The 27,251-nt window shown below is 52.8% G+C and overlaps 9 protein-coding genes across 9 annotated transcripts; 7 read left to right on the forward strand and 2 right to left on the reverse strand.

The window, feature by feature from the left end:
• Window positions 1-250: 250 nt before the first annotated feature.
• Window positions 251-3,899, reverse strand: BBK36DRAFT_1166350 (putative translation releasing factor RF-1; the record flags this gene model as incomplete). The annotated part of the gene is made up of 4 exons (XM_024894904.1): window positions 251-1,446; window positions 2,115-2,541; window positions 2,607-3,295; window positions 3,869-3,899. 4 exons carry the CDS (start codon window positions 3,897-3,899, stop codon window positions 251-253), a joined length of 2,343 nt encoding a protein of 780 aa, XP_024751756.1.
• A 1,359-nt stretch (window positions 3,900-5,258) lies between these two features.
• On the forward strand, window positions 5,259-5,951 carry BBK36DRAFT_1166352 (hypothetical protein; the record flags this gene model as incomplete). Its single annotated transcript, XM_024894905.1, has 1 exon — window positions 5,259-5,951. The coding sequence occupies one exon, from the start codon at window positions 5,259-5,261 to the stop codon at window positions 5,949-5,951; it is 693 nt and encodes a 230-aa protein (XP_024751757.1).
• A 1,044-nt stretch (window positions 5,952-6,995) lies between these two features.
• BBK36DRAFT_1134461 (general substrate transporter) lies at window positions 6,996-8,673 on the forward strand. The gene is made up of 2 exons (XM_024892316.1): window positions 6,996-8,487; window positions 8,605-8,673. Exon 1 carries the CDS (start codon window positions 7,140-7,142, stop codon window positions 8,424-8,426), a length of 1,287 nt encoding a protein of 428 aa, XP_024751758.1. The 5' UTR covers window positions 6,996-7,139; the 3' UTR covers window positions 8,427-8,487; window positions 8,605-8,673.
• Window positions 8,674-9,034: 361 nt separating this feature from the next.
• BBK36DRAFT_1138559 (hypothetical protein) lies at window positions 9,035-9,900 on the reverse strand (the record flags this gene model as incomplete). The annotated part of the gene is made up of 3 exons (XM_024893246.1): window positions 9,035-9,114; window positions 9,221-9,468; window positions 9,818-9,900. 3 exons carry the CDS (start codon window positions 9,898-9,900, stop codon window positions 9,035-9,037), a joined length of 411 nt encoding a protein of 136 aa, XP_024751759.1.
• Window positions 9,901-10,397: 497 nt separating this feature from the next.
• BBK36DRAFT_1134463 (hypothetical protein) lies at window positions 10,398-11,497 on the forward strand. Its single transcript, XM_024892317.1, has 2 exons — window positions 10,398-10,645; window positions 10,712-11,497. The coding sequence occupies exons 1-2, from the start codon at window positions 10,403-10,405 to the stop codon at window positions 11,477-11,479; spliced, it is 1,011 nt and encodes a 336-aa protein (XP_024751760.1). The 5' UTR covers window positions 10,398-10,402; the 3' UTR covers window positions 11,480-11,497.
• A 4,798-nt stretch (window positions 11,498-16,295) lies between these two features.
• Window positions 16,296-16,975, forward strand: BBK36DRAFT_1190822 (hypothetical protein; the record flags this gene model as incomplete). Its single annotated transcript, XM_024896687.1, has 1 exon — window positions 16,296-16,975. A coding segment is annotated over one exon (569 nt), but the record flags the coding sequence as incomplete, so codon positions are not given.
• Window positions 16,976-17,076: 101 nt separating this feature from the next.
• BBK36DRAFT_1104824 (hypothetical protein) lies at window positions 17,077-17,547 on the forward strand (the record flags this gene model as incomplete). Its single annotated transcript, XM_024889191.1, has 1 exon — window positions 17,077-17,547. A coding segment is annotated over one exon (471 nt), but the record flags the coding sequence as incomplete, so codon positions are not given.
• A 1,721-nt stretch (window positions 17,548-19,268) lies between these two features.
• Window positions 19,269-20,523, forward strand: BBK36DRAFT_1100980 (cyclophilin-like protein; the record flags this gene model as incomplete). Its single annotated transcript, XM_024889152.1, has 2 exons — window positions 19,269-19,348; window positions 19,401-20,523. Coding segments are annotated over 2 exons (1,203 nt in total), but the record flags the coding sequence as incomplete, so codon positions are not given.
• A 1,545-nt stretch (window positions 20,524-22,068) lies between these two features.
• Window positions 22,069-23,037, forward strand: BBK36DRAFT_1190826 (hypothetical protein; the record flags this gene model as incomplete). The annotated part of the gene is made up of 4 exons (XM_024896688.1): window positions 22,069-22,207; window positions 22,258-22,352; window positions 22,847-22,927; window positions 22,996-23,037. The coding sequence occupies exons 1-4, from the start codon at window positions 22,084-22,086 to the stop codon at window positions 23,035-23,037; spliced, it is 342 nt and encodes a 113-aa protein (XP_024751764.1). The 5' UTR covers window positions 22,069-22,083.
• Window positions 23,038-27,251: the final 4,214 nt, after the last annotated feature.

The raw sequence follows: 27,251 nt of genomic DNA on the forward strand, positions 1-27,251 counted from the left end.
CTTGAAGGTGTATATCTGCCAGGTATTTACACCCAATTGCATGGCTGCAGAGGTAACCAGACAAGACAAGGCTGGTGCGCATTGCATGCATCATGACTTACAGAGTGTGTATGGTCGTCAGTTCTCTGTGAGAATGGTGTCTATTTCGCTTGATATCTATATACACTCCTGATATAAAACATAGATTTTACAATCTACAAGTCTTTCTCGTGATCTCTCATCGTACACCTCGCTATATCTCCCACCGCGCTCACTTCTTCGCCTTGGCCTCTTCCTCCATGACCAGCATCTCAACCTCCTTACCCACAAGCCATTCCCTCGCCGCCTCCATCACCCTATCCAGCATCTCTCCTCCCTCCAGCACATTCGGCAAGTTATGCACGTCTATACCCGCCCGATGATCCGTGCACCTGTCCTGGTTATAGTTATACGTCCGGATCTTGTCCCCCCGCGTGATCTGCGCCTGCGAGAGCACGCTGCTCCTCAGCCGCGCCGCCTCCTCCTCACGCTGCTCCGCGCGCTGACTGGCGATACGCGACCGCAGCACCTTCCATGCATCCTCGCGGTTGCGCTGCTGCGACCGGTGGTCCTGCATCGACACCACCGTGCCCGTCGGAATGTGCGTCATGCGGATGGCTGACTCCGTCTTGTTGACGTGCTGGCCTCCTGCGCCCCTGGCCCGCATCGTCTCGATCTTGACGTCCTGCGGGTTGATGTAGAGATCGCTCTCCGGATCTTCGACGTCGACATTGTCGCCTCCGGTGCCGCCTTCGGGGAAAGACGGCAGAACCCATACCGCAACGGCGCTCGTGTGCACGCGGCCCTTGCTCTCAGTGCTCGGAATCCGCTGCACGCGATGCATGCCCGCCTCTCCGCGGAACAGGTCGTAGGCACCCTCGTCCTGGATCTCGAGAATGGCCTCCTGCACCGGCTGCTCGCCTGACGACGAAGACTGGTCGCCCGCAGCCTCGGCCATTTCGTACTTGAGCACGTTTGCCCTGTATCCTTTGCGCGCGCACAGCGCCTTGTACATCTTGAACAGCGTATCGGTGAAATATCTCCCCTCGAGACCTCCGGGCCCTGGGCGAAACTCTACCATGCACGGCAGATGGGCAAAGGCGTGTTTCGGCGTCAGGCTTTCCTTGAGCTTCTTTTCCAGCAAATCGAGTTTGGCGCGTTCACTTTCTAGTTCGTCTCGAGCAATCGACGCGAGATCTGGATCCTGGTCGGGATCTTGTGCCATCGATGTGAGTTCCAAAATTGAGGACTGCGCCGTCTCCCACTCTCGTAGGGCGGAGGCTACGCGGCCCAGTTCGCCGGCGCGCTTCGCTTTTGCGGCATCGAAGGAGCTGTTGAGGCCTTTCTGGAGGTCGTCATGTTCTGCGGACAGCGATTGGGCGCGACGGAGGAGGCTCGGGGCCAGCGAAGAGGAAGTGGAAGCGGCATCTGAAAGTGCATACAAGTCAGCTAAAGAAGGTCTTTGCTCGCCTCCGAACAGAAAGAGGCGCACCATTGGAGGAGAATCGGGCAAGCTGCAGCTGATGAGACCGTCGCAGAGCTCTGACGCAGCTGCGGCAGATCCAAGGCGCTGACATTGTCCGCAGTTGTCGATTCGAAGTTGGTGAGGGCAAGGCTTGAGATTTTTCGTTCCAGGTTGAAGATGGCGGGGCAGTTAATTCGGCATCCAGTCTGCTGGAAAACTCGGCAACGTTCGAAGTGCTCTACGCAGCTAATCGAAAGAGATAAATTCTCAGAATTTTCAATATCTAACTAATTGTATCGGTTCAATTTGGCATGTTGTCATATGAATTATCACAGAGAGTTGTTCACAATTGTCGAAGTCTCATGGTGTTGGATATGTCTCTATTAATTTCGTTATCGATAGTGAGGTCTAAGATATTGATAACGCCGTCCAAACAAGCAGCCGATTCTATATGCTTTTTCTTCCCTTTATTACCTCTGTATCATCCTCCTGTTAACAGTTCGTCGTCACAGCCTGCAGTGCCATTATTCAGGAGAGCTAGACTGCTCCTCCTTCTCCTTCGCAAGCGCCCGCTGGCTCGCCCATCTCGCCGCAATGAGAAACAACGCTCCAATAACGAGACACACTCCACCCCAGATCTGCGCCCCGATGTAGCTTCCATGAGCCACCACCACCAGCTTTCCGGCCAGTGGCGGCCCAGTCAGCGATGCAACGCTAATGATCGTGAAAATCATGCCGATTCGCACGCCGCTCTTGCTCAGGTCCTTGGTCAGCCCGGCCGTCGTCGCAGGGAACATGCCTTGGATGCCGGCGCCGAAGTAGCCAAAGAAGATGACCCAGATATAGTCACCAGTGACGGAGTTGACGCCCGCCCACGCAAAGATGCAGATGGCTGCCGAGAGGATCGTGGGGATGAAGACGTTGACGGCTCCGAAGAATCTGTCGGCCAGAAAAGCCGGTATGAGTCGTCCCGGAATGCCAACGGCGTTGATGATCATGAGCATGTTGAACGACGTTGCCTGAGAGCCGCCGAGCCGGTCGATGGAGTACGCCCGTGCCTGATGATTCATGTTAGAAACAATCCAGAAGACTCACAAAGCGAAGAAAGGAGGAAGAAGCTCACATAAAAGTACGCAAAATAGGTGGCCCAGAGCGTGAAGAACATGCTGATTGCAAACAGGACATATGTCATCTCCTTGAATGCGCCCCAGTCTACCAGAGGACCAGCCTTTCGCGGAGGCAGTCTCGTCCTCACCAGCAGGACGATAATGACACTGCATACCAGCACCACTAATCCCATTGCTCGCACCGTCCAGCGGAATCCAACCTGCGGTATCAGCTGCTGCGCAATCAAGGGAAAGATGACGCCGCCAGTTCCACCACCACAAGCCGCCGCCGACAGGGCCAGCGTCCTCTTCTTGGAGAAGTACGTCGTCATGTTGGCAATAGTTGGCGCAAACACAAGCCCGCAGCCTAGACCCTGACACAGCCCCTGCGAAAGGAACAGCTGCCAGTACGTCGTCGCCACGCTCGTTGTGAAAATGCCGACTAACTGCATGATGAATCCCGTTATCAGACAGAGCCTGTAGTATCCGGCATCGAACGCTCGTCCGGTGAATGTGCCTATGACGAACAGCAGACACGTCTGGATGCTTCCGATCCAAGACACAGATGAAGGCTCCAGGTGGAGCTCTTGCATGTAGTACGGCTGGAAGATGCCGAAGCTGATGATGTAGCCCCAGGTAGTGAAGACGACGAGGTGGCCAGCGACAATCTGGAGCCACGCCCTAAGGCCGCCATCCGGCGGAGGCCCTATTGTGATGGCAGCATCTGTGGGTTGTGCTTCGACTGAATGTATCGATCGAGGTCGGGGAGTTGCGGGTTCTATCTTTGGCTCAAAGGCGGCGTCGTTGTCGATCGAAGACACCTCGGTTGATGATAGGCCTGTCGGGGCCGGCTGTGTAAGTCCCATAATGTGACAGATGCTCTCTCTTTTGCTTCCCTCTCTCCCCGGCCTGTAGCCCTAGTCGGCATTCACCAGCTTTAAAATGGCACCTGAGTGGAAGTATCAGAACCAAGAGGAAGATGTTCTATTATTTATGCGTCTCCTTTTTTGACGACAGGTATTTGGAGTTCGTTATGCCGATGTCGCTGTGAGAATCCCGGCAGATGAAAACGAATCTCCGCGGTGAACGACGGCAGTTTTATAGCACTGGAGATCAAGTGGGTAAAAGAAGCGCTCACGACACCTTTCTCGAGAAGTCGACAAGGTCAGGATACAAGAAGGTGCCGAATTCCAGGTCACACCATGCAATTGAACATGAGGCGAGAGTGACGGTCTTTCGGAGTACGGAGCAGGGTCAATCATATATCAGGATGGGGAACGAATGCAGACGTGCGGCCGACATCCGATCATGTTGGGTTGCTTGTGAGTCTTTGTGGACCCCCGTTACTCGGCGTTCGTCGTCCGCTGGTCCAGTTTTCCAGCCGTGAGAAGTTGGATTCCGGTGATGCTGGTGAAGATGCTGCCAGGTGAGTCACCGGTGTCTTTGGATGTTGTCTATATGTTTGAAGAAGGGCTTCTGTCAAAGAGCAGGATGTCATGATGCCCAATTACAAGCTCAAGTGACATCTCCTCATCCCTACCAAGATCCATGTACATAGGGAGGAGGCCGATGGCAAGGCGTCATGCAACAAGGAGGTCGATGGTAAGGCGCGCAGCTAGCTTACAAGTTTACGAGAGAGTGGAGCAGCTGCAAGTCAATGCCGCTCTACGGAGTATCAACGACCGAATCACAATGTTTACTGTAAACACAACAAGAATGCAGAAAAGGCTTTTTCCATTCTGCGGCAAGCCAGGACGACAATAATGGGTATAATCAGGGAACAAGTCTAGCAACAGGATTGGCGGAGGAACAAGTCCGTCATCCTAAAATCTGCTAGTAAAGAGGATTAGCAAATCGTCGTTCTTCCGGCCCACGGTTATGGTTAAATCGAACATCGGTTCAAAGTGTAAGCTTGTTCCTTTTACGTATCGTACTATCACTAGGCCGCACAGGCCGCATCTCGCCGCCACCAAATCGGGGATTGGCCTCCGTCATGAGAAACTGGTGGCCGGTATACGGAGATTGTCACCCAAGCATTCGGGTGAATAATCAAGCGTATCAGGATCTTTTTAAAGATGTAAGATCACAGGCTTCTTGAGGTCAGTCTATATGTATTGACTTGGAAGCTGTACTTACGCCTCGTTTCTTGATTCATATAAAGTGAGGTCGAGATGGGACTCGAGCGTTGTGAAATGCTGAGCTAGGCTAGAGACTTGCCTTTGCTTACAAATGCGCCTTCAGATCCTGCATCACGAACAATGAATGCGACTCAGGAGCCTCGCTTTCTATCGGTTTCGGATCGGGCCGTTGAAGAAGAAGTCTGCCAATTGAGTAAAGAGGTCTAATCCAGGGCTTTTACCATGGATCGAGACCCGGCATTTGTCCCTGGGACAGGGAGGCCACAGTCGCCAGTACGAAATGCATTTGGTGGCTTGAAAATTGGAGTTGTGTGCCGTGGTCAAACCTAGGGCGTCTTCCCCATGAGACCAGTGTCAATATCGGAACTCTTCGAGTCAGAGCTGAAGGAGACTCCGTTGTCTGTTTTGGGCAATAATTGAGCGCGGTCTCGAAGATATAACACTGTCTTTCAATTTGGCATCTTGAAGAGAAAGAACAAACCAGTAACTCAATATTCAACAGTCCAATCACCAACAGGAACCGCACTCAAGATGGTTTACACGCTCTACATCGGCAACAAGCGCTACTCGTCATGGTCGATGCGCCCCTGGGTTCTCCTCAAGGCGCTCGACATCCCTTTCGACGAGAAGCTTCACTTCTTCAGCTCCAACCTGCCCGAGCAGCGCCGCGAGTTCCTCACTTTCTCGCCCTCCGGCAAGGTGCCCTTGCTCGTCGACAGCGAGACCGGGGCCGTCGTCTTTGACTCGCTCGCCATTGCCGAGTACATCGCCGAAGAGTTCCCCGCCGCGTGGCCCAAGGACAAACTCGCGAGGGCGTTTGCCCGGTCTGCCGCGGCGGAGATGCACTCGAGCTTCAGCGCGGTCCGCAACGAGTGCTCCATGAACGTCGCCCTGCGCATCGAGTTGGGCACCCCGAGCGAGGCTCTCCAGCGGGACATTGATCGCCTGACGGAGCTTTTCGCCGAGGGCATTACCAAGTTTGGTGGCCCTTGGCTCGCCGGCAAAGAGTTTAGCGTGGCGGACGCTTTCTACGCGCCGATTGCGTCGAGGTTCAAGACGTTTGGGATCCAGCTGCCGGGGGCTGCAGGAGAGTACATTGACCGATTGTATGAACATCCTGCTGTGAAGGCGTGGGTTGAGAGTGGCCTTGTCGAGCCGACTTTGGAGCGTCTCGAGGATGATAGCATTCGAGGGAGGAGGGTATTGAAGAATTTGGGTGAGTAGATGTTGATCAGTTGGGTCCGTGACGATGATTGACAGGTAGGAATAGGAGAGACTGCTTGAGAGTATTGATGGTTTAGATGGATATGATGAAAAAATCGGGGTTTGGATCCGGTATGTGAATACTTTGGCCTCTATAATGTATCAATTCACCATATATATCATGATATAAAGCAAGCATCTTGTGTTGAATCTCCATAGCTCGTCCCTTACAATCCAACTTTATGCGAGGCGACCTTCTCCTTAGTAGACAAGACCTCGCTTATACATGAGACAACATTGTAATCCAGATGCGATTCTTCAGGGTTATTGACCAAATCACCAACCAAAAAAGAAAGGTTTGTTATTCAGAAGTTCATCATCAGCTATATAAGCATATCAAATGGATGTGACATGATGAAGGCTCTTGAAGTCGGCCAACTCCTAGGGTAGGCGGCATATCGGAATCAAGCACTTCATGTTATACAAGGCATCACGTTACTCGCATTGCACCACCACTGCAGGGGGACAGATAACGATTATTTCTTGCCCTATCACCGATTACGAAAGAGACAGATCAAGTCTCGTGATGGCGCCCAAAGATAGGGATCTCATTCAAATTATCAGTATTCATTCGCCATGTCATCAGCCGAAATCAGCCTCCAATCCCCTAAGCCAATCTGAGACCCCTGGGACCTTACCGCCTCCCCTGCCCACCTACTGCGACTACAGCACATGGCGGTACCTTTTAGGGCCAGCTGACGCAACTGATCTTCAACTCCAGCTTCAGCTCCTTCACAGCTTTGACCTCGACCTTTCAACTTCAGGTCAAGCTCCTGCAAATCCGCAACCATGGCGGGCCAAGGAGTGACGCCGTATCTCATAACCCTCATCGCCATCTCGACCCTTGGGTCTCTCCAGTTTGGCTTCCACTTGGTACGTCCCTGTCGCATCCATTCACCGCTGTTGCCCTGCCCGTCATCCCGTCGATGCAAGCTTCAGCCTGAGCTTCACTTTCGAATCTTCGCCTACCGATCTGCCCAATCGTGCACCTATAGAGAGGATCCAATAGACTGACCAGCCCAGGCCGAGCTCAACGCTCCCCAAGACGTCATCACCTGCCACCGCAAATCCGTCTCGGCCGTTGCACGTCTCGCCCGCTTCCTGACGTCCGTCCACGACACCCACGATGCCGTCGACGACTGCATCCCCATGGACGAGGCCGCCTTCGCCACCGTCTCGTCCATCTTCACCGTCGGCGGCCTCATCGGCGCCCTGGCCGCAGGTCCCTTCTCCTCCCGCCGTGGCCGCCTGCTCGCCATGCGTGTGACGGCCCTCCTCTTCATCGCCGGTTCCGTCATCGAGTCCGTCGCCAACAGCGTCCCCGTCATGGCCCTGGGCCGCTTCCTGTCCGGCATTGGGGCTGGCGCGGCCACTGTCATCGTGCCGCTTTACATCAGCGAGGTCTGCCCGCCCGATCGCAGGGGCTTCTTTGGCTTCATGACGCAGATATCCATCAACGTCGGCATCCTCATCACCCAGACACTGGGCTTCTTCCTCAGCTACGGAAGTGCCTGGCGGTGGAACCTGGGCATCGGGGCCTTCATCGCTGCGGCGCAGGCCCTTGGGCTGCTGATTGTCCCCGAAAGCCCAGCCTGGCTCGCTGCGCACGATGACGTGGCTGGAGCAAACAAGACGCTGCAGAGGATTCGCGGTCACGCTGTTGACACAAGTGAGGAAGGCGAAGGCTGGGGCCGAGATGCTTCAGGTGCCGGCGAGGAAGAGCAAGGCCTTCTCGCCCAGCACGCAGACGAAGATGCAGACAACGTACCTCCGCCCAACGCCACGTCGGCAAAGAACGAGCCCGTTCACCTCGGCTTCCTCCAGGTCGTCCGCGATCCCAACACACGGCCCGTCATCATCGCGCTGGTCGGTATCATGTTCGTGCAGCAGCTGTGCGGCATCAACTCCGTCATCATGTACTCCGTCTCCCTACTCGCCGACCTGCTGCCCATCTCCTCTGCGCTGCTCAGCATCCTGGTCTCGCTGGTTAACCTGGTCACGACCGTCGCCTGCTCCCCGTTGCCTGACAGGCTTGGACGCAAGGCATGTCTCATAATGTCCATCGTAGGCCAGGGCAGCAGCGCTCTTGTGCTGGCCCTGTCCATCGTCTTTGGCTTCAAGATTGTATCAGCATTCGCCGTGCTCTTTTTCGTCGGCTTCTTCGCTGTGGGCCTGGGTCCTGTGCCCTTCATCCTTGCGTCCGAGCTGGTCGGCCAGGAGGCCGTTGGCGCAACCCAGAGCTGGTGCTTGGGAGCAAACTACATCGCGACCTTTTTGGTGGCGCAGTTCTTCCCTATCGTCAACAAGGCCCTCAACTCTTGGCTGGGCGGCCAGGGCTGGGTGTACTTTATCTTTGCTGGCCTGGCCGCCATTTCATTTGTTTTCGTGACTTGGTCGTTTAGATCTCTGCGTTTTCATGGTGCTACCGGTAACTGAAGTGACTTGAGCGTGAACGTAATTATCTGGATGATAGTACTCTGGCGTTTGTATTTGGGACAAGTTCGACCTTCGTGCTGTTCGCGTTTTATTGAATTGTTAGAGCTCTTTACAATCGTGGTTGACAGGAATTGGAGGCGTGTTATCAAGGATTTGGGTCCAGGAGTTGGGAAAGCCATGGTGGAAAGACACATGCTACGCCTCATAGTCTGAACATCATTCAATAACAGGATTGTTGTTTCTTTTCGTTTCTTCATTGAATTGCCCATGATCACATCACCTAATGTTTCACCCAAACCAATGAAACGCAATGTTGGACCGAAACCCGAAAACACCGTTGATTTCATGCTAGTGTATCGAAGGCACACGCACACCCACGGGGAGGGGGCTGAGCCATCACTCCCCTATCCCAGCCGTTTCTAGAGGAATTTTTCATCGACAAAGGACCAGAGAAGAATATTTTCCATTCTTCTATCCACCCATTGCCGAGAGAGAGAGTAAAAAAAGTCCGCAGCACTGTCGCAACACGATGGCCCCAGTACCACAAAGAAGCGCGCCCACAGTTTTCCACCAGCAAGCCCCAACAATATTGTTTGAGAGCGTTGCGTTTATTTCTCCTTCTTCGCCTTGGCACCCTTGACCTTCGCCGTGCCGCGCAGGGTCTTTTGTCGGTTCTTGCGCTGCTTGCCTGTATTTCGGAAGATGCCCAGTTAGCAAACAAACAGAACCACACGGGAGTATAAGAATGGGACATGGCAGCAGCGTCGCTGCTGGCCGCGGGTAAGAGGACGTACGCTGCTGTCTGCTGGCACGCTCGGGCTTGGTGGCAAGTCCGACCCGGATCAGGCGGTACTTGGGCTCGAACTTCTTGAGGGCCTCGGGGGAGTCGTAGATGAGAGCGAAGCCGGTGGTCTTGCCGCCACCGAACTGGGTGCGCAGGCCGAAGACCTGGACCTGCTCCTTCTGGGCCTTGTACAGGCTGGCGAGCTTCTCGCTCAGCTCGGTCTTGGAGATGTTGGCACGACCGGGGTGGAGGATGTCACTATGCGTTTCACAATCAGTCCATGGTTCCATGTTTCCTCCTGACGACGTGCTTTGGGATGGAGAGACTGTGGGCGCGTGTTTGTCGCTCTCAATTCTTTCATCCGCCTCGTCATTTCCTCTATCCATTCGAATCCGGTCCAATCGAGTTGTGTCGCTGCCAATTCTGCGAGTTGAATGCCGGTGCATAGCCGCAACGTGGAGGCGAAGAGTGCCCCCGTAGCCGAAGAAATTGTCGATGCTCGATGGTAGTTCCCATATGGACGAATCTCGTGGATAGAGGATCTGACAAGAGGCGGCGGATCGAATCTGGCGACGACGAGGCAGAGAAGATGAAGGCAAATACTCACACCACCATCTGCTTGCGGCCAAGCAGCGGGTTGCGGATGAACTTGCGAGTTCGCAGGGTAACGGGAGCGTCGTTATCCGCCATGGTTGCGGTCTTGTGTGCTGGTTGTCTCTGTGGAAAAAGTGAGCGAAGGGGGAGAGACTTCGGCGGTTTGGCGTCGTTGCTTCAGTCGTGGGAGAAAGGGCTCGCCGCAAAAGTGAAAACCGGGGCTGCGAAAATTCCGAGCCACCACTCGTGTCGCTTAGGCTGGGTCCCAAGCCCTAAGAATGTGTGCGGGTTAGATAAGCAGAGCCCACATTGGCTGGGAAATTCTCAGAGGGGCATGTGCACGATCACGTGGACGAGGAAAATGTTCGGGTCCAGTGGACTGCTGCTATTTTTGCAGCTTGAGTGCCTCCGCTCCCGTCAGCCAATGGCTTGCGCAGAATGATTTTGAGATCTCTCCACCAGATTTACATGCTGGAGTATCGCCATGTTTGTTCGGAGAGCTTGATGATTGTCGCCAGAAAAGATGTGACGAAGAAGTGAAACATTGGTGGTTCATATTCTAGGTCTTTTACATGCATATGCGTGTTGATCACCAGCCATGGAAGCTTCAGTGCAGAAGCAAATCGACCGCTTCTGCCGCCAATATCTCCAACTGGAGCAGACGCTGGACTATCCGGAGCCTCAAAACATCAGACGCTCCGATGTCCAAGATGTCATTTACCAGAGGCTCTTTGCTGAAGATGCTCTTCCCGGAGGCTCTCCTCCGCTGCGGTACCAATTGAGAGTGCTCAAAGAGCTCATCTCCCGCATTGAGGCCAGCATCGAAGACTGGGACGAGCATGTAAGTTGTGTTACCCCTTGCTGCACTCTACTTGAAGGTGTCATCCCTCTCTAACCTCCGGAGCAGGGAGTGTCCGACGACCTCATGTCGTCCCTCTCTGTCTTATTCTCCGCGCCAGCCCCCAACGAGGATGATGCCGTGCAGCAAAAGTACCCCGCTGTCTATCATCTCGCATCACTGCCAGGTCACGAGGCTCACATCAACCTGTTTGAGAATCGCGCCCTCATCGCTGCCGGCGGCACTACGGGGCTGAGGACCTGGGAGGCAGCACTGCACCTAGGACAGCTCCTCTGTCATGACCCCAGCATTATCTCGGGCAAACGTGTCCTTGAGCTCGGCGCCGGGACCGGGTACCTTTCGATCCTGTGCGTCAAGTACCTGGGGGCGACGCATGTCATAGCATCGGATGGGTCGGACGATGTCATCAATAACCTGCCCGAAAACCTCTTCCTGAACCAACTCCAAGGCTCGAGTGCCATACGTCTCATGGATCTCAAGTGGGGATATGCACTCGTAGGCACGGAAGAAGAGCGGTGGAACGGCGGCCGTCCGCTCGATGTTGTGCTCGGGGCCGACATCACATACGACCCAAGCATAATCCCGGACCTTGTCAGCACACTCCTGGACCTCTTTGGCCTGTACCCTCATGTTGAGGTCATCATTGCGGCGACGCAGCGGAATCTGCAGACGTTCCAGGTGTTTTTGGAACGGTGTCAGGGAGAGGGATTGAAAGTGGAAGATGTCTCGTTTGAGATACCGCCGCGCGATCAACAGGAAGGGCCATTCTACAACGACCAAGTAGCCATTAGGATCTGTAAGGTTTCCAAATCATGACATACGAATGTCATCAATCAATCGGCTGGGATGCATCAACATATTTTGACGAGGTAAGGATCAACGATGTAGAGTTGTGAGCATACTTTGGGTGCAAACTTCATTTGCAACTCAACCATCATTCATCATCACCATCATCATCATCATTCAACGGCCATCATCAACTATCATTGGCTTGATGCCAATACCCATGAGGCGAAATGTGACACATCTCTCTGGAAGTCGCCTCCTTACTTTCCTCCCACCCTCCAAACGCCGCCAATAAATTCAATTCGTCAAGAAAAGCGGCGTCGACCTGGTTAACTTCAGGGTAGGGAATGATGATGGCGGTGGATGGCGTCAGACTATTCGGCTATCGCACAGCTCCAGGGGACAAGGCGACTTTTGTAGCGCCTGGGGAGTGCTAGCCACAATCATCACTGGCTTGCCGTTGGCTTGATGCCGTCTTGAGCCTCTGAGAATTGTGGCTTGTTACCATGCATTCGTCCCCATCAGACGATCCTGACGACAAATTGAAGCCATTCAAGCCATCTCAGCCTCCCCAAAGCTGTTGGGATGCCCGGGGATTTGCATTCGCAGTGTTACCCCATATCCTATCATGCCCAATCCTTGATAACAGCAGGCAGAGATTGCAGATAGATCACGATCCTTTTTCCGATGGCTGACGTCACGTAGAGCAGCGTGACCGTCTTCTCATGTTTCCTCCTCTCCAACAGTCTAGAACCCTGGTCCTGGCCGGAGCTATTCCCCCTCGACCATGCATGTTAGGCCAAGCCGGCAAGATGAAGTCATGACCAGGACAGCAACAAAAGTCTGGGGAAGTCAGGCAAACAGCCGGGGAGGACAGGGTTAGGTACAAGTGAGCCAAACACAAGGGAGGGATTGAAACTCAATCCGGCTACAGTGCATGCACAGTCCGAATACTGGATGAACTGGAGATTTCGAATAAGCGGGCATTTGAGATTTGCAAATATCTTACGTTTGGTGGCATGTCCATCACTCGAGTTTCGAAACCTTCCATTCCGCGGCTTGTTGCAGCGGGAGGTGCCAGCTGCGGGGAAAGAAGGGACACAAACAAAGGCGCCACCAACGGGGAGCCGGGGAGCGAATGGGATCAAGAAGCGATAGCCTGGGACCGGTTGTTGAGGCCGAGCGGCCCATGAAGTCTTTTCTCTGTGTCATCCCCCTTTTGTGATCGGGTCTCTTTGCAGGTCTGTAATATTTCAGCCGGAAGCCAAGAAGCATTTTCGATGGCGTGAGCTGTGTGAGCACACGCTTTGCATGAGCGGGGGAGCCGGAGGTTGGAGAAAGGGAGGGGAAAGGGGAATACTACATGTAGGTTGGGCCAGCGTGCAGAGTTGCAGCCTCTGAAACACCCTGGTTCGGAAGTCGACGATGCTTGGTACAGGTAGTAGTACTTCGAAGAAGAAGGGCTGACTGACTGGGCGCATGGAGAAAAAGCGAGACAAGCACCCTTTTGCTCCGTAAAGATGCAGCAGTCCTGCAGGTTTCCCAAGCTCCACCCCAATGAGGAGATTGATCGATTTTGCCTCTCCAATACAAATTGTGATCGAGTGTCCGTAGCACAGTGATGCTGTGAGTTTCTAATAAAAGCCAGAAACGAAAATCGAGATAAAGAGGAAAAAAAGGGAATAAAAGCGGTCCAGCTTGCGTGTCGTCGATGGAATCTTGTGGCGTTTATTAGCGAGCCCACGCTGGCCAGAGACGATCTTTGATCGGCAAAGAAGCGTCACAGAGTCTCGGGCGACGTGACCGCCAGAAGGACCAGGTTGAAGAAACTTCATGGAGACTGAAGAAACCAGGAGGCCGGGAAGAGGCCGGTCACCGCAAGAATGCACGGAGTACACACGACTACATACGGACACTGGGGCAGCAACGTGTTGACGGGACGAGATAACAGCGGACCTCTTGTTGAGCCGCCCCTGGTCTGCGTGCGGCATTGGCCAATCGAGAGGGCATCGAGAGGGGAGATGCACTGCAACACTCCGCGTTGTGAGGAGCATCCGTTTGCTCGGAGGCTATCATCCATCTTTCGTCTTTGCTGTGCGGATCGCTAGCCGATGGTCCCGTGAGGTGAAGTGCATCTGCATACACGATCTGGAGTACATGCACTTGAATTACGTACAACGACGACGGTCTTCTTTCATCGAGCTTTCTCCGTGGTGGGCTGAGCTGAGAGGCGAAAAGCTCATGTAGGATTCACTTTACCAAAGACAATCTGCATTGCAACGCTGCAAACAAAAGCCCAGTCCCGGCCCAAAGCCTTCACCGGTGTTACTGTGTGCCGCGACTGGTAGTTGTACTCATATGAGACGAGTCAACCCGCGCTGCTACTCTGTCTCGGTGCCCAAGGTTCGGAGGCGTTCTAGACTGGACGCCGAGAGAAGAGGAAAAGAAAAAAGTTAGTTGTAACCTCACCTTTGGGCTCTTTTGCCAAATCCTGCCGCCGTTTTGGGTCTTGTACCCAGTGATCGGCCGTGGGTTGTGGAAATGATGGTCAGGGGGGCTTGATGATAGCATCAGCACTCATTTTTTTGCTGGGTGACAAGCTCTGGGAGTAACCGCCGATCAGTGCGGATCACGAGGCGTAAATAGAAGGTGTCTTGTAACACTGAGGGCTGATCACTGACTAGAACGGCCGCGGACGTGGGATGTCTTTGATCCTGAGGCACAGAGGGCTCTGGAAACACAGGCGTTGACCGTCCTCAACGCATCGAGGCTTATCTCTGTCGTGCTGTGCTCCATAATATTCTGTACTCCGTACCGGTTTTTTTGCAATGTAAGGGAGATGCGATTCAGGATACAAGTAGCGTCAGATAATCCCGCGGGCCCATTGTCCGCCAGTCGATTCATTCCCATGGCTTGCCGTTATCTCAGGCGTCACTGGCGTGCTGCTCACGGGAAAGGGGGGGTGGTAAGGCAACGGCACAAGGGCGCTTCGTTATCTCTGGCGCAAATTGCAGCATTCAGCCCAATGGATTCAGTATTTCAGCTCAGCCCAGCTTGTTGTTGCTTTCCTTTCCACAGGCGCACACGCAGGTCAGGAAAAGTCAATTAATTTCGATTCATTGGCACACACTCCGTGTCGCCGCATAGTAACGCCGGATTGTACTATGTATGTATGTATAAGATCCGGATATGAGACACGGACACAGACACGGACAGACGAACTGGACAAACCGGCGCCCTGTTCGGCGACGCAATGTTGCAGGGCATAATGCAGCCTGTGTATATACTACTCCTCTCGGCAGCGATTGGGACTCGGAAGAGAAGCAGGGCGTGGCCTCGTGACTCGCTGTCGAGGTTGATTCACAAGATTGCTTCCGCTCCGAGCCGTGCCTGTGTCTGGCTGAGGCGGTGACAGCTGCTGTGCTCGTACATGTAACTTGGCGATGGCATGAATATTGAAGCGTTCACAGTGCTGCCTCCTCATGAGCACACAGAAAAACCAGAGTGATCACAATCAAGAATTGATCACAAAGCCGAAAAAACAACGCGAGATCCCTGCCGTCGAGAACCACGGCACCTCAGGCCCACAAACCCGGCCAGCCCCGAAGCAAGAACAGCAGCCATCTCATCGCAACGTGCAGCAGCGCCATCGTCCAACTCGTCCGCAGCCGAGCTGTTACCTACAAGTACTACCCATGCCTATCGGTACTGTATGTGCTCCGTATGGTACGGTAAAAGTTCCAGCAGAAGGAATTCAAGCTAAGCAAGCAGGGGCCCCGTATTGTCCAAGGATCCAGAAAGCCAAGTTTTGCCAGCAGAAGCCGGTTCGCCACCCGCCGCGTCGCCATTGGAGGAGAGTGTCTCTGTAGCAACTCTACGCCTTCTGGTAGGCTGTCGTTTTGCCTCCGCAGAAGCTTATACTTTGGCTAGCGATGATGCTACTGTATGCGTTGTAGGACTAGAGATACCGTACCGTAACCGAAGAGCAAGCTATCCAGTAATACACCATCTGAGTATCGTAAGAGAAAACAAAGAGCGTTCTTCTTGGTTAGTACTCCGTACGAGAACCTTCATGATCATGCTTGTATGGCATCCAATCCGTCTCCCCTCCTCCCCTCATCCAACCCACCCCCTACTTTGGCGCCCAAAAGCATGCTACAGCAGCAAAATAGATTGTCGGGCCCCGGCGCATCAAAAGCTAGAGGCCCAGGGAAACGGCCAACCTAGACGAGAAGGGCATCCGAAGCAGAAAAATCCCCCTTCCTTCAGCTTCGCCCTCACGGAGCTCAGCCCGAGGCTCCCATTGGCCGGTTGGCGTCCCTGCAAGGTTGCAACCAACCCATGCTCATGCTGCCGAGCGATTATGTAGTTGCAAGGGCTTGGAACCAAAGCCAAGGCAAGGTAAGCTTTTGCTGCCAGCCAGCTGTACAAGTACATCCGCATGATTGATCTCGATATTTGCAGCTTGCCAGCTTCTCGTCTTCTCTTTTGGCGGTAAACCCCAACACTCGACGTCTCCTCGTTATACCTGTAGCACTTGGTTCGTATCGCCAAACCATCTTGGCAGTTTGTTGCAAGTATATTACCTGCTCGTCTGCCCTCCTCACCCCATCCCATCCCATGCTGCCACTAGCATTCCCGCTTCATTTTATCGATACTCCGTGCCTTATTTCTCGCTCCACACCCTCATTAGCCGGGGCATCTCGTGAGTGGCAGAGGCCAAGCAAGCCCTTGTGTTAGTGCTGCGTCAAAAAAAGCAAACGGGTCTCGTTCCCATTCCCAGTCCCAGTATTCGATTCCACCCCCGGTCCACCTTTTCCTCTTCTCCTGGCGCTGGCCGCTACGCTACCAGTCGCCCACTTATACGCTCCTCATCACGCCAACTTCCGTGCTTTTGACCTGACCTGCCATCCCGACGTCAGTCTTCCATCACCCCCGTGCTGTCGATATAAACCAAGGCCACCTGCCCTACCAAAAACGTCCTCCTCGAGATCGGCACGCTTCTCATTGAATCCTACCAACGAACAAATACCTAACCCAGAATCACCTACGACATACCGTGGCGGAACATTACGCTTGGGCAAAAGAGGCAATCTCCTACCTTGCCCCCCAGAGTCACAGAAACAAGCTGCTTCGCGCACCTTTAATATTAAAACGTCTTCGGAAGCTCCCCCCTTGCTGGACCCAGAAGCAAGGTTCCAAACAGCCGTCTTCTACAGACACACGCACGTTATTACATACCCATCAATTCTATTATTACCAAGCGAGGACTCCATAGTGCTGCTATTCCTATCATCGCCAGCACTTCACCCTGGTGGTCTCGACTCCGTCACTCGCAGCTCAACAAGTCAATTACATTGCCGGCTCATCTCTCCTCTGCCGTTACTCTTCGACACCACCTGCTGTGCGGAGTGAATTTTTACTACATCTTCGTCGAGTGTCCGATGGTTTCGTCACAGCTGGGAACAAGAGCAATACCTCGATCATATCGCTGCAGCCGCTGAACGAAACGCCGCAAAGCAAGAGCACCGAGTCAATAACGAACCCAACCATCATCAATACATTCGAGTAGTATCTTCTACATCACAACTTCCTTCACAATGGACTTTGAAGGGTACCAACACGACTACGCCTACACGCTGCAAAAGTACCTGCGTTTGCAGCAGCAGCACGAGCAGCTCTGCAGCAACCTCGAGCAAATCCGCCCGCGCACCGCCTCGACCGGCACGCTTTCCACAATCTCCTCGCCCAGCACGTCGCCCGTCCGCTCCTCCATCCATGCTCTGGCCGCCTCACCAATTTCGGCTCCAGCACCGTCATCACGACGACACTCGCGCTCCGGCAGCTCGCGTCGAGCTTCCAGGCACCCACGCTGCTTTGAGGACTCCCTCGACACCATCGTCGACGAAGACACAATCTACCAGATCTCGGCCGAGGAACAGCGCCTCTCTGACGTCAACGAGAGCATCAAGCGGGCGCTGACGGAGCTGCTCAACTGCGATGCCGTGCGCAGCGACATGACGACGCGGATGTGGGCGCAGGCCAGGCTGATGGAGACGGAGCAGGAGCTTCGGTCAGGACGGCGGAGGCGAAGCTCGCCAAGCAGAGAGTGACTGCGTTGAGGCAATCAAGAATCGACAGTGGCATTCATTACGCGGCCATTATCGGGAAGTCCGGAATATGACCGGGCACTCCCCTTATCGATGATCGACTTATATCCGGCATCACCACCAGCTCAGCTTGTCTGAGCCACAACGTCACTCCTTTCAACAGCCTTAATTTCTAATTCCATTCATGGCTAGCCGATTTAGCCTTGATACCACTTGGAGACCCTCTCGATACGGGCATGCCACTGCTTTATCAACGGAATTTCTTTGTCTTTGATCTTTCTTGTGTCTACGGGGAAAACAAAACTTATACCACAGGAGCTCAAGCCGGAGAGCTCACACCATGCGACGAAGATGAGATTTCCTTATTTTTCTTTACTTCTTCTGTTTATCGCGATAGGGGGAATATAGAAATGGAGTGCAAAAATTGGGGCCTTTCATTTCTTGTCTTTTTCGCGTCTCATCCATTTCCTTTACGGTCCATCTCATATGGATGCTTTCACTTACCTACCCGTTTTGGGTATACTGCCGACTCCGTGCTGTTTTACTCACTGCATGAGACGTTGCAAAATAGCCAGACATGAGGCTGAGTGCTGTTCGTCTTTGGCATTGCATTGCGTGCGGCGCCCATCAGTTCTTTGACAATGTACATATTCTTTATGTACATACCACAGCACCTTCATCTGGTGCATTTCTACCCTTGTTTGTTTTTCTATAGTGTTATCATAGGCATTTCACTTCTTGTATGCTGTGGATCGGCTCTTTTGTATAGGGAAAACGCGAGCCTACTGTCTGGTTATAAACATGTATACATAAATTGCGTCTCATTGCATCTGATGGCTCTAGTATTTTCTTCAGTCCTCTGGGGGGTTTCCTTCTTCTCTATGTTCTTGTATTCTGTTGTTTCATTGTAGCATTTAGCGTTGTTACAAGCTTAGGTAGGCTGTTGAGACGGTCACAATTCATATTATTTGCGTTGACAACTTGAACTTTTGAATGCTCTTTACACCTCTCCAGCAGTGCAACCAATCTCCCTTGACACATACAGATCTACGCAAGGCAATAAAGGTGATGACTAGACTGACGGCAAAAGCTGAGAGAGTTGCATCTTAGGCCACATGCTTCATGGACGAAAGGCGTTGCGCATTGACTGTGTGCGTCTTGTGACTGAAACAGCGGGCCTGCAATTTGGCGACCAGCTGAAGATAGGAGAGGGGGCTTCTTGGTGTCGAATCCATGCGGTTTACGATGATTGACTCTTTTGATAGTGTTTTTGAACATGAGACGAAACCGAGTTTAGAATGTGAGTGTGGTTATGATAGACTCCTACAGCATTCAACATTAGCCAAGGGAAGTAATTCGATCTCTTAGTATCTTGAATAGACATGGACCAATCGGGGTTTGTCCAATGGAGTTTGAGATCGAAACTACATGACTTGCATGCATGATCCACAAACTCAATTAGAAGCTTATCTGATCTCTTGGCTGAGGTGTGCTCTGTCAAGCTTCGACTTGCTTGGTGGAGATGTCTTCAAGCTCGAAGCATCACCACATTATGTAAGCACATCCCAGGCAAGGCTGTTTCTCCACAAAATCGTCACTGCTGCAGCTTGGGCAATTCGCAGCCTCGCGCGTCAGGCACACGCGACTGCTTTCTTCCTCTTTCTTCCCCATTCCTCCCCGTCAATGCCGCCCACGACAACAGAATCAGCATGTCTGTCCTGCTAGAAACAACTGTCGGTGACATTGTCATTGACCTGCTCACTGATCACGCTCCCAAGCTCTGCGAAAAGTACGTCACGATCTTCTCTCTCTGATGCTCCAAGCTGCTAATATGGCCACAGCTTCTTGAAGCTCTGCAAGGTCAAATACTACAACTTCTCGCCCGTTCACTCCGTCCAAAAGAACTTTTCCTTCCAAACCGGCGATCCCCTTGGTCCTCTCTCGAAAGAATCTGATGGCGGCTGCTCAATATGGGGCCTCCTGTCGGGCGATCCGGCCAAGCGCACATTCACAGCTGACTTTCACCCCAAGCTGAAGCATCTGGAGCGAGGCACTGTGAGCATGGCGACGGTACCGCTGGCCTCAGACCCGGACACGAGGGTCGCGGCATCGCAATTCATCGTCACGCTGGGCGAAGAGACGGATTACCTCGATGGCAAGGCGGCCATCTTCGGCAAGGTCGTGGAGGGCTTTGATGCGCTGGAGAAGATTAACGAAGCCATGGTCGACGATAAGCAGTATCCATTTGTCGACATACGCATCAAGCACACAGTCATTCTCGATGATCCCTATCCGGATCCTCCCGGTCTGAGAGAACCTAGCTCCAGCCCTCCCCCTTCAGACGAGCAATTGCGAACGGTGCGAATCGCCGATGAACAAGAACTTCACGAGAACGATGACGTAGACGAGGAGGAGCTGGAAAAGAGAAGGCGGGAGAGAGAAGCCAGGGCGCAAGCCTTGACACTCGAACTGATGGGCGATCTTCCCTTTGCTGAGGTGAAGCCTCCAGAGAACGTCTTGTTCGTGTGCAAACTGAACCCCGTCACGCAAGACGAAGACCTGGAACTCATCTTTGGTCGCTTCGGCAAGATTCTCAGCTGCGAGGTCATCCGCGACCAGAAGACGGGAGATAGTCTCCAGTACGCTTTTATAGAATACGAGGACAAGGCATCGTGCGAACTCGCATACTCCAAGATGCAAGACGTGCTCATCGATGATCGACGAATTCACGTCGACTTCTCACAGAGCGTCAGCAAGCTCAGCGACGTCTGGAGGAATGACACTAACAACAAACGGAGAGCAAGGGCGCGGGGAGGATGGGGTGGCGTGCAGGAGCTCGAGAAACGACGGCAGTATCGAGAAGAGGATGAGAGGAGTTCTGGTAAGAATTACAATATGGTGTATAGCAAGGACGAGATGAAGGGGAGACACGACGATCGAGGCTCCAATGGCCGGAGAAGTGAGGCCAGGCATGAGCAGAGGAACGACGACCGGCATGATCGCAGGAACGACGATAGATCACAGAAACGGCCTTCAGACCGAGACAAGGGGCGCCACTACCGGAATAGGAGTCGGAGCCCTCGACGAGGAAACAGAGACGATGATGGACACAGGTCGCGGGATGGCCATCGACACGATAGGAGGGATCGAGATGAATATAGGTGCAGAGACAGGTGAGGGGCACGATAATGACATGGTTAATAAAAACTCTTCAAGACGCTTGGCTTTTGACTCATCACTCATCTACCACAACGGTCACTGTTCTCTATACTGATGTTCAAGAACGGTTTCGAAACCAGAATGGAGAACGATCCATAACAAAACAGCATACATAGTCTTACATTCACCAGGGCAAGGCATATGTCGACTCGACGATCTCTGTGTTTGAGATACGGCCATCATGCTCTCAAGCACCTTAGCTGAACCTAGCTGACAGATGTACCATCATGCCAACCCGAATGAACCTGCCTTGAACATTTTAGTCTTGGAAGGGCTTATTCAGAAGCAGTCACGGTCGGTTCTCATAGATGGCAGCCGCGCTTCCCGGTCCGGCCTCTTGTTTGTTTGTCTACGCACAACATTCACTCAAAGTTTGAAGCAGACGCTTCAAGCATGCCACCGAAACCGTCCACGCTTTCGAGCCACTTCCTCGGCGTTTGTTTCGAATCCAAAACCATATGGTAGTAGCCCTAAGCTCACTCTTGAGGGACTTGGACTCTGCTGCCCCTCATACCCCGAAAATCCCCTGAAATTCGGGGATCAACTCGCATCCAGACCGCTGATTGCTTGAACTCCAGAATTAGAATATAGGAAATTCGTCAGCAAATGATAAACCATCTCACAAGGGTACATACGCGACGTATGAGACCTGACGCTTCATGATTTTCCCAGTCTCCGAGGCAGGCAGACGACATGACGCCATGGCCATCTCGAGCACCCGAATCCCCGGTTTTCCTCTTCCTTGATCTTAACGACTCCTTTCGTTGCAAGTGGCTACCGGCATCTCTCCATCCATCCGCTCCGTATCTACCTACTCATCCATACACACGCAGACTCACAGGTAGAAAGACTCACACGCTCGTCGCGAGATGCTGTCAAACATGACAGGTTCCCCGCAGAAATACAAAAAACCGACGGGGGCAACTATCTCAGATAGCCGTCTCTCTGGGGCCGTTTAGTTGATTTGCAGCAAGAAGAGACCTTCGTCCCGTGGATGCTTCTAGAGGCTCTCCCCTTTCATTTATCGTTACCGCCATTTGCCGAGCCGCCGTTACGCCGTTACGCTTATACGAGTTCCGCTTGTTGTTCATGGTGTTGATGATATTACAGCCTTTATCTTTTGTCGATTCCACGATTCTTGTCCGGCGCTGATCTACGCCCTTGTTCTCCGTCTCGTCTGTGAGCCGAGATCGAACCAAATCAAATCGAAATCGGAAGTGTTTAGATGAATCCGTTACAAGTCAATCTATCTCCTCGGACGAAGTACCAGGTAGCAGCCTCTCCTGCCTGTGAGCTGGCTTCCACATGTTACTCGTACGCCCATGTCACCTGTTGCCCTCCCCCCTCCCTCCCCCCATCATTTTACTTACGGGCTGCAAGGGACCCGCCTGGTGCTACCGCATCCCATCTCCGATGCAAATCGTTGTCGGTGAGTGTCACGAAATACCAGCCACGGGGCTCCCATCTCTTTATCTCCAGGCTGTGTCTACATGTACGAGGTACAACGAAGCTGCTACCAGCTGAAGATGAGCTTGGATCGACAAGAGAGCTTAGTTCAAACCCGGCCTCGCCGTGTAAGCGACAGAAGAGCCGCATGGGCACTTTTCCATCTCTAAACTGCAAGCAAAACAAGCAATCAAAAAAGCAAGCAAGCAAGCAATTAACGATCCAAAAGGCGAGACATGCGTCTCTTTCCGAGCGAGAGAGTCCTCGAAATGGACTATTCTTCCCAGTCACCGCCTCGTTTGCTTCCTGTTTGATTGGCTCTGCTTCATCCCGACCACTAACCCCCAGTCTACAAGAACCGGTGACGCTCTGAAATCATTGGGGCGAAGAAAATAGACATGCATATGAGTGGGATGGACAGGACATGCAGCTCAGTCACTGCCTTTCCCTTGCTCTGGTGTCACGGGACAGAAGATGGGCATACCGTTACGGTATACGTGCGTCTATACTCGTACACCGGTTGTCAAAGAAGTCACAAGATGGTGCATCGTTGCGCCAAAGTGACGCTTGTTGTTTTCAGTCATTTCTGGCCTGTACACAAGTACATGGGTGATAATAATAGGACCAGTGCTCCGTGACGGCTAACGAGAACAAGATGGAAATAAAGCTGCCAACAGATGAAACAGACCTTGTGTATGCCTGTGTGAGTGTCACCAGCAAAAAGACGAAGCTTGTCATTGAGGCTGTTGAAGGCCCTTTTCCCTCGAAAAGCGCTTCGTCACCTCGTACGAGGGAAATGTCGGCACTGACTGACCGGACAACACCAAACGTAAGTGCTCCTGAAGTTAGAGAAACTTGAGCAACGTGATTCCGGATTATCTATGATCTCGAACCAAACGGGCTGAAGATTGGTCCTCAATTTGGTCGAAATGCGGTTTGACCATTTCTCGAATTTGGCCCCTGTCCCTTCGCTCCGCTCATGTCTTTTTGTTTTCCTGTACCCTGGCTGCTCAACCCCATCCTGCCCTGAACCCCGGACAGAAACTCAGATCATCCGTTGATCTTTCCCGCAGCCTTGCGTATTGTCTCTGTTTGCTCATTGGCTAGCACTCACACCAGCACCTCGCGGATTGGACAACCGTCGTGTTTTGCCATGGTACCCTGCACACCTGCAACATACTATCATCGTGGTCCTTTCTGTCTTGCGTTTTTTTGGGCCCCGGAGCATATCCAATCGCTAACCATTCCCATGTCGCACACGTCGGTTGCATGCAGCGAACATGACGGGAACTGAGGGAAAAGCCCAAACTGCAAAGGACCGCCCTGCCCGCCTTTCAAACAAGGAGAGGAGGAAGGGAAGGGGAGGGGTGGAAGAGCCAAAAAAAGAAGAAGAAAGAAAAACAGCGGTTGGTTGGGACTAAAGGGATTTTTTCTTATTTTCGTCCCTCTTCCTTTTATTCTACTCTTCTGGGGAGTAATGAGGAGCCTTGAATAGTGTTGCAGAAGGCTGGGACAAGCAATATTCGAAATCTGCGCTGGGAGGCTGTTTGACCTCTTGTGACAGGGGGAAGGAGGAGAGTGGAAGCAAGGGAGTGGAAAATGAGGCTGTGGGCTACGTCCGATTCAGACATAAGCTGAAGACTGGATCTTTCGTTCGCCAAGTGGCGCTACAATCTACTCGGCAGTTCCGATGGCGTCCAAACATTCTGAATGTAAAGTGTTGTTAATTACGAGGTAATCAACTTGAAAACCGGCGATGGCGATGCAAGCCTGAGTCTCTCAGGATCGGAGTCTAGCCTAAGGGGCTGCAAGAAGAGGGGGACTACTGCTGGAGGGGAGACACACAGCTGAGAAGGAATAGACAGATGCCGGCAATAGATACCGCCTCGGGCAGAAAACGAGCAAAACAGCGTTTATGCATAGTCCAGGATTGAGACATTGGTGGAGCGAAGGCATTCACCGCTGCCAAACGGCGTGGGAGAGAGCAGCGAGAGAGGTGAGCCAATCCCCCGTGTTTGCATGTGCAGCATCTCAGGCCCTTTCCCCTGTACATGTGCGTTCCTCTCACATCATCGTGTACGATCTCTTGTCTCACAGCCTTGACGAACTGACTCACCTGGTACCTCACTTCCGTGATCTCTACGTCTATGTCGTCAAGCCTGTCTCTGTTCCTCTCACTTGGTTGAATCGGTATAAACTCTCCACGCCTTTTTTGCGCCCCCCACTCAACCATGTACTTCTCTGTACTAATTCTACTCTGCTTCCTTTTCTTCTGGAAACCTGCGCCATCTCGTTTCGTCGTCCTTCTTCAGCTTTCCTGGCCCTCTTGTTCCCTTGCAGGTGTCCCCTTCCACCCCCCCTCCGGCATCTAGAGAGCCTTCTCCCCGTGCTCGGCCGTCAAATAGACGCTGTGCGTTGGCGTGCCTTGCTTTAGAGCCCGGCCACTGACTGCGTGTGCGTGTCTGCGTGTGTGTGTAGCCCAGAAAGGGGAGGGCGGCAGCATGCGCCCATTCTTTTTCTGGTCGAGACAGAAAAATAAATAAAAAAGTAGATGGACGTTGGGCGGTGTCTCGTCTGCCGTGTGCCCGGACAGATTTCTCGGCCTACATTACTTCGTACATGCTTTGGGCGAGCGTTGTGAGGCGTGTAAGGCATGCTATGTAAAGGGGGGGAGGGGGAGTGGCCAGCTCATCCAGTCACTGCATCGCCAAACGCCAGTGTTGAAGGATGCAGCCCTTTGCCACACGCGAGACGCACCTGGCAATGGAGCTGTTTCTGGACAGGCACAAGTGGCATATCGGTGTAGTGCTCTTCTTTTTCTGCTGCCATCAAGGATCAAGAAGGGGGGAGGGAGCACCAAGGAAAGGGGTACATTGTGAGTAACGGACGACAGCTCCTCGCTGGGCAGTTGTTCGTATACATGCAGTATGTGCTCCTCATCCTCTGTGTGCGTGTCATTCTGTGTCGAGTCTTGGAGAGACACACCCTGGCAGATCTCGCCTGTGAATCCGTCAAACAAATTGAGATACATGCTCACTTGTACTTGGTAGATGACTCTCCCCAACCTCCCTCATTTTTCCCCATGCCTCTAATTTCTTCTGGAAGCTGCTTGATCCGTTGTCATGTACTAACAGAACTGCAATGGCCCATTTCCTTGCCGAGCAGCACGTGCACCTTGTGCGCCTTTCCAAGGACCCTCTCTCGAGAATGTCTCGTTTCTCTTGTGTTGCTCGTCATGTGCCTTGGTTCAACTCCAGGATCTCTTTGCCTCCACAGCTGTCAAGTTCCACACGGAACAAGGACAGCTCCCTTGTAATCAAAGCATGATGTACATCAAAGTTACCTAGATGACTTGTACTTTTTCTTTTCTGCCTGGGGGCGGGAAACAAGTTGGTGGCTCCAGTGTGTGCGACATACAAAGAGACTTTTGCCTTTGGGGGCCCTTCTGCAGGCTGCTTGCGGAGTTGCACAGGAGGAGAATAACTTGCATCTCAATTTACCTGACCGCTACGTTATCGTAGCAGAATATGTACACGACATAGACCTTGATGGCCCCCGAGCTGCTTCTGGGGTTTTTGCGACGGCGCGTATCTTTCGCCCTGGACCGGGGGGTGTTGACACTGGGCCTGGCATTTCCTCGGACTATTTGCGCTCTGCTTGTTGTGAGGTTTGTGTATGAGGACGATGATCCATCTCTTGTAAAGCGAAACAGTAGTCTCATGAGCGCAAGCATTATCTGCATGGAAAACGACCGGTTTGCAGAAGTTCACGGTCCTGAAAGAGGCCCCTCCTCCTCCCTCCACCCCATATGGTATCCATTTTCCGTTCCCGGAATAGACCAGACGGCTGTTGCTTGGATTTAGACGAGGTTTCCCGAAGAGACGCAAAGAGGACGTTATTTTGTCGACTATGCACTGACCTTATTCAGCACCTTGTCCACTTACACGCCCCTCCGGAGGAAGAGAACGTGGTAGGAGGTGAATGAAGAAGCGCTCAAAATAGAACGAGGAGAGGCTGGCCGGTCAGAAACAACACATACAACATACATATGCAAGACGCGGTTCCGTGACAGTGAAGCTCGTGTCTACCATGAATCATTATCGTCCTTACGAGGGGGGGTAAATCTAATCTAGATGGGAAAATGCTGCTACAGAAACCGCCAGGGGGGGCGGCAAAAGGGCTTATCAAGTGCCGGCCCGAGAATCCGGTGAGATCGATTTGTGAGGGTCCTCCTCGTTTTCCCACGTGTGTCGACGTTGTCTTGCTTGTCTCTCTTTTTTAATTCCCCTGCTCGGCAAAACAGCAACCAGAAGGAAATGAGCAAGGGTCTGTGGCGAACACGTACAGATACCGTCCGGGTATGTACCAACGCCGATTCTCGATCTGCATCAAGCCTCTCAGTTCCGCACTCCCTGCCATCATATGGGACCTGCGTCTCCACCGCCTTGCGTAGCCTTTGACAAGAAAAGAGAGAGCCAGAGAGACAATGATGGAGGGGGCACTTGGTGGGAGTTGAGTCCGGGGAGGGATGACACAGGGCCGACGAGCTTGTCAACTGTTGTGTACCGAGGGTAGCATCTGCGGGCCAGAAAGTGACTTCCTGGCAGCTTGGCTTTTTGCCCGTGTGCTTCTCGTTTTGTTGAGTTATGTCTGTAACGAGACGAAGGCATGGAGAGCGTGTGCGTAGACAGAGGTAGAGACAGAGGCAGAAGGGAAAGGCACAGGATGCAAAATAATTGGACGAGCTGATCCCGGGAGATGGAGCAAAGCAAACAAACAGAAATGGTTAACATGGGGGATTCGACGAGGAGGACGGGCGGGTACCGATCATGTATAACTATTGCCGGAGCTACAGCTCTTTTCTTTTTCTTTTCTGCTCCCGGCTTTCTTATTCTAGATTATTTGATCCCATCCATCCCAAACTTTTGCCTCTATTTTCCTTGAGATATTCTCCTGATAATCTTTGCTCAGATTGCCTCATTTGTCTGTTCGTCTGCCTTGCCAAACCTCTTCAAATTACCCCCCTT

Source organism: Trichoderma citrinoviride, assembly GCF_003025115.1.
Source record: "Trichoderma citrinoviride strain TUCIM 6016 unplaced genomic scaffold BBK36scaffold_3, whole genome shotgun sequence".
Lineage (NCBI taxonomy): Eukaryota > Fungi > Ascomycota > Sordariomycetes > Hypocreales > Hypocreaceae > Trichoderma > Trichoderma citrinoviride.